Below are 13,792 nucleotides of genomic sequence, written 5' to 3'. Positions count from 1 at the left end.
ATTGTAGAGTTTAGTTTAGTTTGGCTGTCCTCCCAGATGCTTCAATGATTTCATGCAAGCATGCCAGCCATCACGGTCCCCCATGCTTGTTCTTAATTCATCAACATTTGCCTGTCCTGAAGCATATTGTTTGCATAGTTTAGGCATTGCAACGATCAGCAATTCTCATTCTTCTCTGCTGAATCTTCTCAGCCACTTTGGGTAGATCTTGATAAAACTGCTCATTGGTTAAAAGCTCTCCATATAACATTCAGAGCTGTTTTTAATATTCTTGTGCAGCAGGAGTGGCTGTGTGGTAAGTAGCTTGCTAACCAACCACATGGTTCTGGGTTCAGTCCCACTGCGTGGCATCTTGGGCAAGTGTCTTCTGCTATAGCCTTGGGCTGACCAAAGCCTTGTGAGTGGATTTGGTAAACAGAAACTGAAAGAAGCCCGTCGTATATATGTATGTGTGTGTATATGTTTGTCCCTCTAGCATTGCTTGACAACTGATGCTGGTGTGTTTATGTCCCCGTCACTTAGCGGTTCGGCAAAAGAGACCAATAGAATAAGTACTGGGCTTACAAAGAATAAGTCCCGGGGTCGATTTGCTCGACTAAAGGCGGTGCTCCAGCATGGCCGCAGTCAAATGACTGAAACAAAAGAGTAAAAAGCTTTGGTGGAACCAGCATAAAGAATAAAAAAAATTTTCTAAGATTTAGGGATACCATCTTGGTTTTCTAAGTTTTACTGAATATGAACATATGTAATAATTTTGAGCAAAAAATATATTGGAAAGAAAGAGAATATATGAGTGCAATCAACTTACCCATAACTAAGAAATTTTCGGACAATGAATTTTGCATATTTTGACTCGACCATCTCAACAACTTTATCTAGAGAATGAAATTGTAAAGTAAAGAATAAGTTGATAGGAAAAGATGACAATATAAATACATACACATATTTGAATATAAGTTGAAACTGGTATTTGTTTAAGATTTTTTATTAAAAAATTTTTAAAGACTTAACCAGTTTCACAGATTTCTTTGATCTTCAAAAGTTGAAATAGAAAGACATGGAGCTATTGTTTAATGTCCGCTTTCCATGCTGGCATGGGTTGGACAGTTTGACTGAAGACTGGTGAGCCAGAGGCTGCACCAGGCTCAATCTAATCTGGCAAAGTTTCTACAGCTGGATGCCCTTCCTAATGCCAACCACTCCGAGAGTGTAGCGGGTGCTTTTATGTGTCAGTGGCACAAGGGCCAGTCAGGCAGTTCTGGAAACGACCACGCTCAAAAAGTGCTTTTACGTGCTACCTGCATGGGAGCCAGTCCAGTGGCACTGGCAACGACCACACTCGAAGGTTGTTTTTCACATGCCACTGGCACGTGCCGGTAAGGCAACACTGGCAATGATCAAGCTCAAATGGTGCTTTTCACGTGGCCCTGGTAATGATCGCGCTCAGATGTGATTTAACGTTCCACTGGCACAAGTGCTAATCAGGCGGTACCATCATTGGCCACATCAGCGATTTTGATTTGTTTACACTTGCCTCAACAGGTCTTCGTGAGCAAAGTTCATTGTCCAATGAATGAGGAGTACTCATAAGTGGGCCAGTTACACCACACGTTTGGATGTGCTTTTAACACACACATACATATATATACATATATATATATACACATACATAAGAAAATAAATCAAGTGTAAGAGAGAGATGTAAAGTCAACTAAAGCACTTAAGGAATTTCTGTTTCAAACTAATTAGAAGTGCTTTGTCTCATTAAATAGAAATGTGTGTTTGTCTCCTTGCCTTGATATTATGTGATAGTAGGAAACCCTTCAGTCATGAATGATTATGGATTGCACCTAGAAAGTTACTCTCCAAGGCACAAGTCCAGGTAATGTCGTTCATGAAAAACCAGCAGTCACCTTTGCAATCCAGCCTCCCATCTCCATGCCACCGGGCAAAAGCCGATACAGCTTGGCACCAGTGACCTGAAGCAACACGAAATGAAGTGTCTTGCACAAGAACACAACACAAAGCCCAGTCCAGGAATCAAACTCACTACCTCATGATTGATCTCGATGCTCTAACCACCGAGTCATCCACCGAGGGATGGGTACAGTTGCAAGAATGTGGGGAAAGGTGAGAGGTAGATGGGGGTGGAAACAGTCAGATGTCATATTTAAGAATAATATGTATGTTCTGTTTTTTGTGTTCTTCTACCAATTTCTTAATAAATCTGAAAGCTGTTAATAAATAAGGAATAAACAGCATTCTTTACCATTTTATGTTATCATTTTCCTTTCCTAACTGCAAATATAGTTCTTTGGAGAGAGGGGAAGAGAGAAATAAAATAATTGATTCTATCATGTATCTAATAAATGACATACGTTTTAGTTCATCAAACAGGGTAGCTCTCTGTTCCATGTTTCCAAATTGAATAAGACACTGTAATACTCGGGCACCATCATGAGTGAAGGCCATCTGAAATAGAAGAAATTACTCAAAGTAAATAAACATTTTAATGAGTAGCTAGATGAAATATAGATAGCAACGAAAATAAACTGAAGTTCTACAAATTAGTATGACATTTCATCATCATCGTCGTTTAGCGTCCGTTTTCCATGCTAGCATGGGTTGGACGGTTCTACTGGGGTCTGTGAAGCCAGAAGGCTTCATCAGGCCCAGTCAAATCTGGCAGTGTTTCTACGGCTGGATGCCCTTCCTAACACCAACCACTCCGTGAGTGTAGTGGGTGCTTTTTACGTGCCACCCGCACAGGTGCCAGACAGAGCTGGCAAACGGCCACGAACGGATGGTGCTTTTTATGTGCCACCGGCACAAGGGCCAGGCGAGGCTGGCAACGGACACGAAACGGGGCGGTGCTGGCAATGGTCGCGAAAACGGAAGGTTCTCTTACATGCCACCGGCACTAGTAACACATCTGCAATTTCCATTGATCGATTTCCATTCTGATCCTCACTTGCCTCAACGGGTCTTCACAAGTAGAGTTTCGACATGCCACCGGCACTGGTAACACATCTGCAATTTCCATTGATCGATTTCCATTCTGATCCTCACTTGCCTCAACGGGTCTTCACAAGTAGAGTTTCGACATGCCACCGGCACTGGTAACACATCTGCAATTTCCATTGATCGATTTCGATTCTGATCCTCACTTGCCTCAACAGGTCTTCACAAGTAGAGTTTTATGTCCCAAGAAGGGAAGGTATGCATACGTAGGCTGGCTCCATCCCAAGTAGAAGGCCACGGGTTATGGACTCACTTGTCCTGCTGGGTCTTCTCGCGCACAGCACACTTCCAGAGGACTCGGTCTCTAGTCATTTCCTCAGTGAGACCTAGAGTTCGAAGGTCGTGCTTCACCACCTCGTCCCAGGTTTTCCTGAGTCTGCCTCTTCCACAGGTTCCCTCAACCGCTAGGGTGTGGCACTTTTTCACACAACTATCTTCATCCATTCTCGCCACATGACCATACCAGCGCAATCGTCTCTCTTGCACACCACAACTAATGCTTCTTAGGTCCAGCTTTTCTCTCAAGGTACTTACACTCTGTCGATTATGAACACTGACATTACACATCCATCGGAGCATACTGGCTTCATTTCTTGCGAGCTTACGCATATCCTCAGCAGTCACGGCCCATGTTTCACTGCCATGTAGCATGGCTGTTCGTACACACGCATCATACAGTCTGCCTTTCACTCTGTGCGAGAGGCCCTTTGTCACCAGCAGAGGTAAGAGCTCTCTGAACTTTGCCCAAGCTATTCTTACTCTAGCAGTTACACTTTCAGCACACCCGCCCCCGCTGCTTTATTTATCATGTAGTAATAGTCATCATCATCACCATCATTGTTTAGTGCCCACTTTTATATACTTGTGTGGATCAGACTGAATTTGTTTGGTGGGATGCCTTTACTGTCATCAACCTTTGCCTGTTTCCCAACGACCAAACCTGTCTTGAAAGATTGGAAACAAAGGACATCACTTGTATGAGAGTGACACATGCTTATACCTATCATGAATTATCAATGCAAGGAGACAATAACATACATACACACATGTGTGTGGCTCAGTGGTTAAGGTGTTGCATTCATGATCGTCAGATTGTGGTTTCAATTCCTGGACTAGGTGATGAGTTGTGTTCTGGAGAAAAACACTTCACTTCATATTACTTCAGTCCATTCAACTGGCAAAAGCGAATAATCCCGCGACAGATTGGTGTCCTATCCAGGTGAGCATTATATATGCCACAGAATCTGTGAAACCAACCTTATGAGCCTATGGTTTGGGAAAGACCTTGGACCCTTTTCTGATACACACACACACACAAAATGGGCTTCTTAAAGGTTCCAACTACCAAATCCACTCACACAGCTTTGGTCAGCCCAGTACTATAGCCCAAGATGTCATGTAATGGGACTGAACTGGAAACCACGTGGTTTGGAAGTAAATGTCTCAACTATGCAGCCATGTTGATGCCTATTAGAACGGTCTTCAGACAGCGTCTAACTTATTTGCCTCTGTTATGGTCTCCACAAGAATCTACAAATGTACAAGAATAGGCTGGCACACTCATTGACTTTATCTGACCTGAGGTTAGGGTAAAAATACTTGCCATATGTACATACAATGGGATTGTACCTAAAATTATGTAATTGACAAGTGAACTTTTTAGCCACACAATAATTATTTAACTAAAGATGTAAAAAAAAATAGTATGGCCAATATTTGAATGTATATCGTACAACTAACAGCACAACCAATACCTGAAGAAAAAAAACAAACCATTATGTACCTATGTGAGAAAGTTTTTCTATTGTTTTCTATTACATTTCTTTTTCACATAGCCTGTAACAGTCTCCTTACCCACTCCCAAAGTGACAGGAAAAAATTTAGACAATAAAGGAAATACTTGTAACAAATACAGTTAACTCACCATTTGTGTTTTGCCTTTTGATATATCCATAAGGTCATTGCAAAGTTTGACTCGCTTATCAACAGTCAAGTCATGTCTGTGAAAAAAAAAACCATTACATATTACTAAAGAACACAAATTCTTGGACATTTAAAAAAGACATGACAAATTTCCACTATACCGAGATATATATTATACACATAGATATTATTGGCATTTAGTTTAATTAACTCTACAAGTTTACATTAAGAGTTCCATGTCAGCATAATTTGGATAGTGGCCGCTGTCATAACTGACTCTGTCAATTATGAGTTTTTCAGGTGATTTGAACAATGGAACAACCTGCAAGTGAAATTAACATGCAATTTTTTTTTTATCTTTTAGGCTCAGGAGTGGCTGTGTGGTAAATAGCTTGCTAACCAACCACATGGTTCCGGGTTCAGTCCCACTGCATGGCATCTTGGGCAAGTGTCTTCTGCTATAGCCCCGGGCCGACCAATGCCTTGTGAGTGGATTTGGTAGACGGAAACTGAAAGAAGCCTGTCGTATATATGTGTGTGTATGTGTTTGCCCCCCTAGCATTGCTTGACAACCGATGCTGGTGTGTTTACGTCCCCGTCACTTAGCGGTTCGACAAAAGAGACCGATAGAATAAGTACTGGGCTTACAAAGAATAAGTCCCGGGGTCGATTTGCTCGACTAAAGGCGGTGCTCCAGCATGGCCGCAGTCAAATGACTGAAACAAGTAAAAGAGTAAGAGAGTGAAGAAGACAGTGCCCAACAACCCATTACAGGGGTTAACAGGAAGGTACCTTGAACTGGAGATCTGGCCCAAAACTTACCAGTTCACTGCTATGGATTGGTACTTTTTTTTATCCACCCTGCAAAAGCATAAAAGGTGAAGTTGACCTCAATAGGATTTGAACTCTGAAAGCAGAAGCTCAAAACAAATCTGATGTTCTAACATTAGACATTTCACCACCTATTTTCAGTTGTATTAAATAAGACAAGGCAAGATAATGTTTTGTATAGTATCACAGCATCAGCATTGGATAACTTTTAGGATAGAGGATCAGAAATAATCAAATTAGAAATTTTTAAGAAAAAAACCTGAAGTAAATGATGCCTACACTCTTGTTAGTTATCTCCTTAAACATCCATCAATTTTACCTTTTTGAACAGTTGCTTTATAAATAATCAAATTGTGAGCATAAATCTTTCAAATATTATGGTTGTTTCAATCATAGTGGTTTTCCATAGCCATAAGATATTGTAATGTTCAGGAGAGTAGGCTAGTTGTACTAATTTTTAACAGTTGAAAAGTAAGTTCAGCAAGCTCGCAAAACAATTGTAATTGATGTAGTACTCCTACTGCTTACAGTAAATGTGAGAATGTAGCTATGTATAAAAGTTATTCACTTGGAAACAAATATGTATCCCCCCCCCCCCATGTGCCATGGATAAGTTGCGTTAGTTTGAATAAACTTAGCTGTTTATGAAATTCTATAAAAAGTATATATTTCTAAACTCTCATTTTTCCACCACTATTTTTGTTAGAGAACAGCAGACAAGTAGTCAGGTTGTATTCGGTCACCAGCACCCTCAGTATATGTGGCCATAATGGTACTTAAAAGCTAAATACATTTTGTTTCAAGTTCTATAAATGTAGATAAATGTTGACTGAACAGACTTTATGGTCAAAGACGTTCCAGCAATGACCATCCTGTCTTTTTAAGGAATATGTATAGGATTGCATTATCTAACATGTCCTTCTGTATTTAAGATAGTAGGGAGTATTTTGCAAATGATTTGGTTGCTTTTGCTAGCAAGTTGTACAACATAGAGCTTTCCTCAAAGATACCAAAAGTGGTAAATTAAATTCCTGCTCACCATAAAAAAAAAAACTGCAATATACCAGTGTCTTTCAAAGAGGAGAGGTTCCTCCCATTTGCTAAATGTCACAAGACAAAAGAGAGAGAAAAAAAACAAAAATCCCCAACAACATGCACTGGTCCTGTGGATCCTGATTAGATTGTACTGCTTTAGCTTAGCTATTAAGAATACGACATTATAGATTCATAACAAGAAGAATTGAATTTTTAACTGGATCTTAAAGAACACACTTCCACTTTGCACAACGTAATTACAAAATTCCAAGAAATAAACACAGAAAAATATTCTTACTTTCTCAGTTCTTCCCAAATTCTTTTTGAACTTTGGAGCAGGGCATAATTATTCCTCAACTTTTTAAAATCCTTTATTTCCTCTTTCGCATTTTTATTAGCTTTTTTTGTTCGTTTTGCATCTATTACAAAGAGAGAAGCGTAAAATATTAGAAACACGAAGTAACACAGATTAAAATACAATAAAACAAGAACATTAGATATTTCTTATTAACTCAGTAGCAAAATTAGTACTTATCAAATTCATTTTTGTGATTTTCTTTGAAGGAAGAAGGGTGGAGATACCTTCCTGTGATAAAACAACTACTGTGGTAAAATAAAGTATCTGTAGGCTATAACATTCAAAACTCGTCTGGTTTATATTTTTAATCATCTTATAGTCAGAAGAGGTGGAACCTACTACTCTTTCGAAGGCCTTTAAGGCTAGCAGGATGGAGGGAAGGAAATATCTTCAAACCAGGAATCTTGCCTGAATACAAGCAGCAGAATCCAAGGTAGCAAATGAAAGAGTATTTATATCTGACAACAGCTTGAGTTACCCACCCAAGAAGGCTAATTTGCAAGATTTGAACTTAGAACACAGAGCCAGATCAGTTCTTACAGATCCATTGTTCTTATAGTTCTGTTAATCCATCAGTCTAGATTAGTACTTTTTTTTAGTGACCTTTGAAAGGTTGAAAGGCAAAGTTGAAAGTCATAAGAAATAAATTATATCAGGTAGTGTATTGAAGACAAGTTGAAAGATTGCAAAAGTTATAATCAGGATTACACTTGGCTTAGAAAGTTTTCTCAGGAATTAATATATCTCTAAAGAATCTTTTAGGATATCTTTGGTTACAGTTCTTTATGAAAATGAGTATAGAGATCAAACTATTTTGATTATAATCAGTGAAACATGGGCTGTGACTTTAGAGCACATGCGAAGGCTTGAAAGAAATTAAGCTAGCACGCTCCACAGGTTGTGTAATACCAGTGTGCACATATGATAGAGTGTAAATGTCTTAAGAGAAAAATTGGGTATTAGAAGCATCAGATGTAGTGTGCAAGAGAAGACTGTGCTGGTATGGTAATGTGATGCATATGGATGAGAAAAGCTGCATAAAGAAGTGCTGATTTCTATCTGTGGAAGCAATAGACCCAGAAAGATGTGGGATGAGGTGGTGAAATATGATCGTTGGTTGTTGAGTCTTACAGAGGCGATGACAAGTGACCTAGACTTCTGGCAATTTGCTGTGCTTGAGAAGACATGTCAAGCTAAGTGAAATCATTGTGGCTAGAGCTGGAGACATGTAAAAGATGCCCAATAGTTGGTATTAGGAAGGGCATCCAGTCATAGAAACCAAGCCAAAACAGACGGGAGCCTGGTGCAGATCTCTGGTGTGCCAGTTCCAGTCAAACTGTCTAACCCATGCTAGCATGAAAAACAGATGTTAAATGATAATTTGCTCAGAGTTCAAATGGTAGATACACTGAAGAGTGATGAAAGCTATCACAAAAAAAAAAAAGGGAAAATATATATCCTATATTTCAACTTCAGCTTTAACAGGTCTAACATCATTCTAGATTATGCTACAAATGTATCATTCTAAAAAGTTCATATCTAAATCAAAACTTTTCATTATAATTTCATGTAAGGAAGATTTGATAAACAACAGCTTAATAATTCTAATTTTTAACACCAGACCAGAAATTTTGAAGACAGAGGAAAAATCAATTACATTGAAACCAGTGGGTGACTAATTACATTTTTTTAGTGACCCTGAAAGGATGAATTACAGATGGAAATGTCCTTCCTCTTGTTAAGTGTTAGCTGTTTTTCAAGAAAACTATCAATGAAGGTAGAGAGCTTCAGGATGGCTTGTTGACAGGGAAATGTCAACTAACTTTACTGTCTGTAGCTCAGCACAGAATATCAACACCCACATCTGTATGCGACAGGCTTTGTAGTTTCCACTAACCAAATTTACTCACAAAGCACCAGCCAGGACTGTAGTAAAAGGTGCTACATAGTGGGACTGAAACTGAAACTACGTGGTTGCAAAGCAAACCTGGTAACCATATAGTCATGCATGTGCCTTTTTGGTATTTTGTTAAAACCCACCACATTTAATACACAGTGTATTTCATTAGAAATAAACTATGTATGAATTTTAGTGTCAAAAATATAAAGAGTGGCTGTGTGGTAAGTAGCTTGCTTACCAACCACATGGTTCCGGGTTCAGTCCCACTGCGTGGCACCTTGGGCAAGTGTCTTCTACTATAGCCTCAGGCCTACCAAGCCTTGTGAGTGGATTTGGTAGACGGAAACTGAAAGAAGCCCAACGTATATATGTATGTGTGTGTGTGTGTCCGTCCGTGTTTGTCCCCCCCAACATCGCTTGACAACCGATGCTGGTGTGCTTGCGTCCCCATAACTTAGCGATACAGCAAAAGAGACCAATAGAATAAGTACTAGGCTTGCAAAGAATAAGTCCTGGGGTCAATTTGCTTGACTAAAGGCAGTGCTCCCGCATGGCCACAGTCAAATGACTGAAACAAGTAAAAGAGTAAACTGTGACCAAAATAATGCAGTGGTTTTGGCAAAGTCTGTTTTGCTTGTATTTCGAAACTGTATATGTCACATGAAGGTACTGTTTAATTCTTAATAAAATTCAAAGGAAAAAAATAGGCATCTGAAGACCACTTACCACCAGCTGCTTCTTTACTTGTCAATTTATTTTTCAACTTATTTCCTTTCAGTTTAGCTGGAAGTGATTTACTGTCTTTCAGTTTCTTCAACTTTTTCATTGCTCCCTTAACTTTCACCTGAGGTAGAGAACAAATTAAGAATTTGTAAACATAAACTGAAAACAAGACAACATTTGATAAGGATGCTTTTTAAGCGGCATGAGCACTCGAAGGGTCACCAAGTAACTTGCAAGGCAAGGAATCTGAGAAGGATGGGGGGCATTGTGGGAGGTGATCTTGCATCAGATATTGAAAGGTTATATAGCGAGACAGAGAGAGATAACAAGAGAGCAGGAACAGGTGTGCTACACAACAAGCTTCTTTTCCATTTCTGTCTTGCAAATCTGCTCACAAGGTTTTGGTTGGTCTGGAGCTACAGCAGCAGACACTTGCTTAAAAATATATTCATCACCATCATCATCATCGTCGTTTAACGTCCGTTTCCCATGCTAGCATGGGTTGGACGGTTCGACCGGGGTCTGGGAAGCCAGGAGGCTGCACCAGGCACCAGTCTGATCTGGCAGTGTTTCTACAGCTGGAAGCCCTTCCTAATGCCAACCACTCCGTGTGTGTAGTGGGTGCTTTTTACGTGCCACAGGCAGAGGGGCCAGAGGAGGCTGGCGCTTTTACGTGTCACCGACATGGATGCCAGTCAGGCGGTGCTGGTATCTGCCATGTTCGGACGGTGCTTTTCTGTTAATGTGTCACCGGCACGGGTGTCTTAACTACTATTTCCATTCAATTTTCATTTGATGTTGGTGTTTTGTTTAAAAAATATTGTCTGTTCTTATTTCCATGTGAGCATGAGTTTGGTAAAATATGTTATTAAGGTACTGCTTTACAGCCAGATTACATTTCTTAACACTTACTTTTCAAGCAATGGATCTCCTAATTTCACCTGATTTCAAAGACGCAAAACAAGTAGATTAGTTATAGACAAAAGTGCTTACAGCACTGATGCTGTGACTTTCAAGTAAGTGAATGCAAATGTAAACAAGCAAACACACATCATCATCGTTTAACATCCACCTTCCATGCTGGCATGGGTTGGACAGTTTGATAGGAGCTGACCAGACAGAAGACTGCACCACACTTCTGTGTCTGTTTAGGCATGGTTTTTACAACTGGATGGATTTCCTCACACCAATCACCATACAGAGTGGACTAAATGCTTTTTACATGGCACCAGTACAGATGAGGTTAGTTTTGGCATGGTTTTTACAGTTGGATGCCCTTCCAAATGCCAGCCACTTCACATTGTGGAATGGATGTTTTTTAAGTGACACAAGCACTGGAAGGGTCCCCAAGTAGCTTGCAAGCAAGGATCTCTGAGAGTAGAGGAGGAGGTGATCTTGTATCAGATGATGAAAGGTTATAATGAGACAGAGAGAGACAGTAACAGGTATCTTGCTGTAGAGGAGGTACATGGTTACCCAGAGAGAGTTAACAAGAAAGAGGGCAGGAACAAGTGTCCAATACAACAGGCTTCTTTTCCATTTGTCTTCCAAATTTGCTCGCAAGGCTTTGGTTGGTCTGAAGCTAGAGCAGTGGACACTTGCACAAGGTGCTGCATACTGGGACTGAACCTAAAACCACATGGTCGGGAAGCAAACTTCTTAACCACACAGCCATGCCTGTGAATTTATCACTTTCAGTACACTCCAAATCTAGTGAATCAATGAAGTGAATGTTATTTCACAAACCTACATAATCTATTAGACTTGTGCCTCCTCATATTCCCAGTTTCTATGTAAGCAGATGAGATAAGTTCCTTTACCTGGAGGCAAACCTATTACAGGTAAGATCAACAGGAACAGCATCAAACTCAGTACCATAGGCCATCTAAAATACTCAATCAATTTCATGATGCTGCTTACAATGGTAAATTGTTCCTACCCTGCCTTTAAATGTCTGTTATGCATACAATACATTACTGGTGACAGGGTGTCAACTGCAACTGGTCTCTTCATGTTGTTGTTCAGGAGCCTGTCATCTATGCTCTCAACATCATCATCGTTTAACGTCCGTTTTCCATGCTAGCATGGGTTGGACGGTTCAACTGGGGTCTGAAAAGCCCAAAGGCTGCACCAGGCTCCAGTCTTGATCTGGCAGAGTTTCTACAGCTGGATGCCCTTCCTAATGCCAACCACTCCGTGAGTGTAGTGGGTGCTTTTTATGTGCCACCAACACAGGTGCCAGATGAGGCTGGCGAACGGCCATGCTCGGATGGTGCTTTTTATGTGCCACCGGCATGGAGGCCAGGTGAGGCTGGCAACGGCCACGATCGGATGGTGTTTGTTACGTGCCACCTGCACGTAGGCCAGTCAATGAGGTGCTGGCTACAGCCACGTTCGGATGGTTCTCTTATGTGCCACCGGCGCTGGTACCACAAACTACAAATTCCATTGATGTTGATTGATTTCGATTTGATTTTTATGAAGGAGATAATAACAGTACAACATAGTAATGAAACCACTTTGATCATTACAATCTAGTTGTTCATGACTGAACAAATGACTTATGATTAAAGGTATTAAATCAATGACGAGCCTTTCTTTCCAGGCATTGTCTATCTAGGACTATATTTTCTTATGTGTCTTTAAGATGATAGGACAAAATTCCATGGTGATTTCATTTCTATTTATAGCAAGTTCAATAAAGGTGAATTCAATCCAGTTTCATAGACATTTCTATCTATTTTATGTATTTTCATTTATCTAAACGCCTGAGTCCTGAAATTATTAAAGAAAAATGATAAAAACAAATGAAAATCTTACTTTTAAAGATTTTGTTTTCTTTTCCATCTTTTTCACCTCTGCAGTCTGTTCTTCACATCTTTCACTTGGCTGATCATTTTCGTCATGTTCTTCAATAACAGAACATTGTGGGGTCTTAGCTGCCATCTTTTGAATCCTCATCGATAGTTCAGCCCCATCTGGTTGGCCTCGTGCACTACAGACAGCCTTCTCCCAAGTTACATCTAATTTACTCTTAGATTTTTTCGAGAAAGTACTATCTAATGTATTATCCAGAACTGGATGTATCGAACTGATGTCGTTAAGTGGTCCAAGAGAAGTGAGAAAATCAGACCTTGTGTCATTTTTAGATTTTTTGGCATTTCCTTCTTCGTTTGCAGTCTCCAGACCGCTATCTGAACTAACGTTTTTGTGTTTACGTTTCTTGGCGTTTGCAGCTTTGTCGATCTTTTTCTTGGGCGCTGGCATTGACGGTTGAGCAAGCTTCATAGGCTCTTTCTGTATAATGCTGTCTCCTTCGGGTGGACGACGCAGACTTTGTGATTGAACATCGAGACGAGTGGAGTGGCGGCGGATCTTTTTATGTTTTTTAGTTGTTGTGACGGCGGCCTCGGGACTTTCCATCGCTGCAAAGAATAATCACTTAATTAAAAACAGTAACACGATAAAGCTACAATTAAAAGAAACAAACATACAAGACACATAATACACAAATCATAGACAATGTACTTAAAATACAGGAACATGATTTTACTTTTTACACAGAAACAAAATTTAAAGAATTCAATAGGTGATTTTAATATAGTCTTGATATCGATTAATTAGAAAAAGTTATCCCTCTCATAAACGCATTACTTTTCAGTTAAATGAAAGTGTCTGCATAGATCCAATTTCAACACAATCGTTATAGAATCAATACACACCGAGAACGCGTATATTTTAAGATGTCAAGGAGCAACTAGTTAAATAATAGACTAGGCAATATATATATATAATTAATAGAAATTACCTTTGTCTAAAGCAAATAAAAATACAACTCTACTAGACTGATATAAAACAGGCGGCTGATATAATATCACGTAACTTAAAGAAAGGAATCGATGTAGTGGTGGTGGGGGAGAGAAGGAAACAAAGAAACCGTTTTAAGAAACTGAATTTTTGAAAAACTGGGCCAGCATCTTACAAGAGTAACTGAAATACGA

At 39.7% G+C, this 13,792-nt stretch overlaps 1 protein-coding gene across 1 annotated transcript in view; it reads right to left on the bottom strand.

Annotated features, from left to right (window-relative positions):
- The window catches only part of LOC115214115 (pumilio homolog 3), a 28,361-nt gene extending 14,569 nt beyond the window's left edge, over positions 1-13,792 (bottom strand). Inside the window, exons 1-7 of the mRNA XM_036504972.1 lie at positions 13,774-13,792; positions 12,612-13,216; positions 9,795-9,912; positions 7,109-7,229; positions 4,946-5,021; positions 2,379-2,472; positions 809-875 (exon numbers count right to left, since the gene is read on the bottom strand). Coding sequence (XP_036360865.1) covers positions 809-875; positions 2,379-2,472; positions 4,946-5,021; positions 7,109-7,229; positions 9,795-9,912; positions 12,612-13,214 — 1,079 coding nt within the window. The 5' untranslated portion in view covers positions 13,215-13,216; positions 13,774-13,792. The remainder of the gene's footprint in view (positions 1-808; positions 876-2,378; positions 2,473-4,945; positions 5,022-7,108; positions 7,230-9,794; positions 9,913-12,611; positions 13,217-13,773) is intronic.

The sequence above is a fragment of the Octopus sinensis genome, linkage group LG7 (genome assembly GCF_006345805.1).
Source record: "Octopus sinensis linkage group LG7, ASM634580v1, whole genome shotgun sequence".
In the NCBI taxonomy this organism is placed as follows: domain Eukaryota; kingdom Metazoa; phylum Mollusca; class Cephalopoda; order Octopoda; family Octopodidae; genus Octopus; species Octopus sinensis.
The sequence above is the reverse complement of the archived record's forward strand: the minus strand, read 5'-3'. Positions and strand labels throughout refer to the sequence as shown.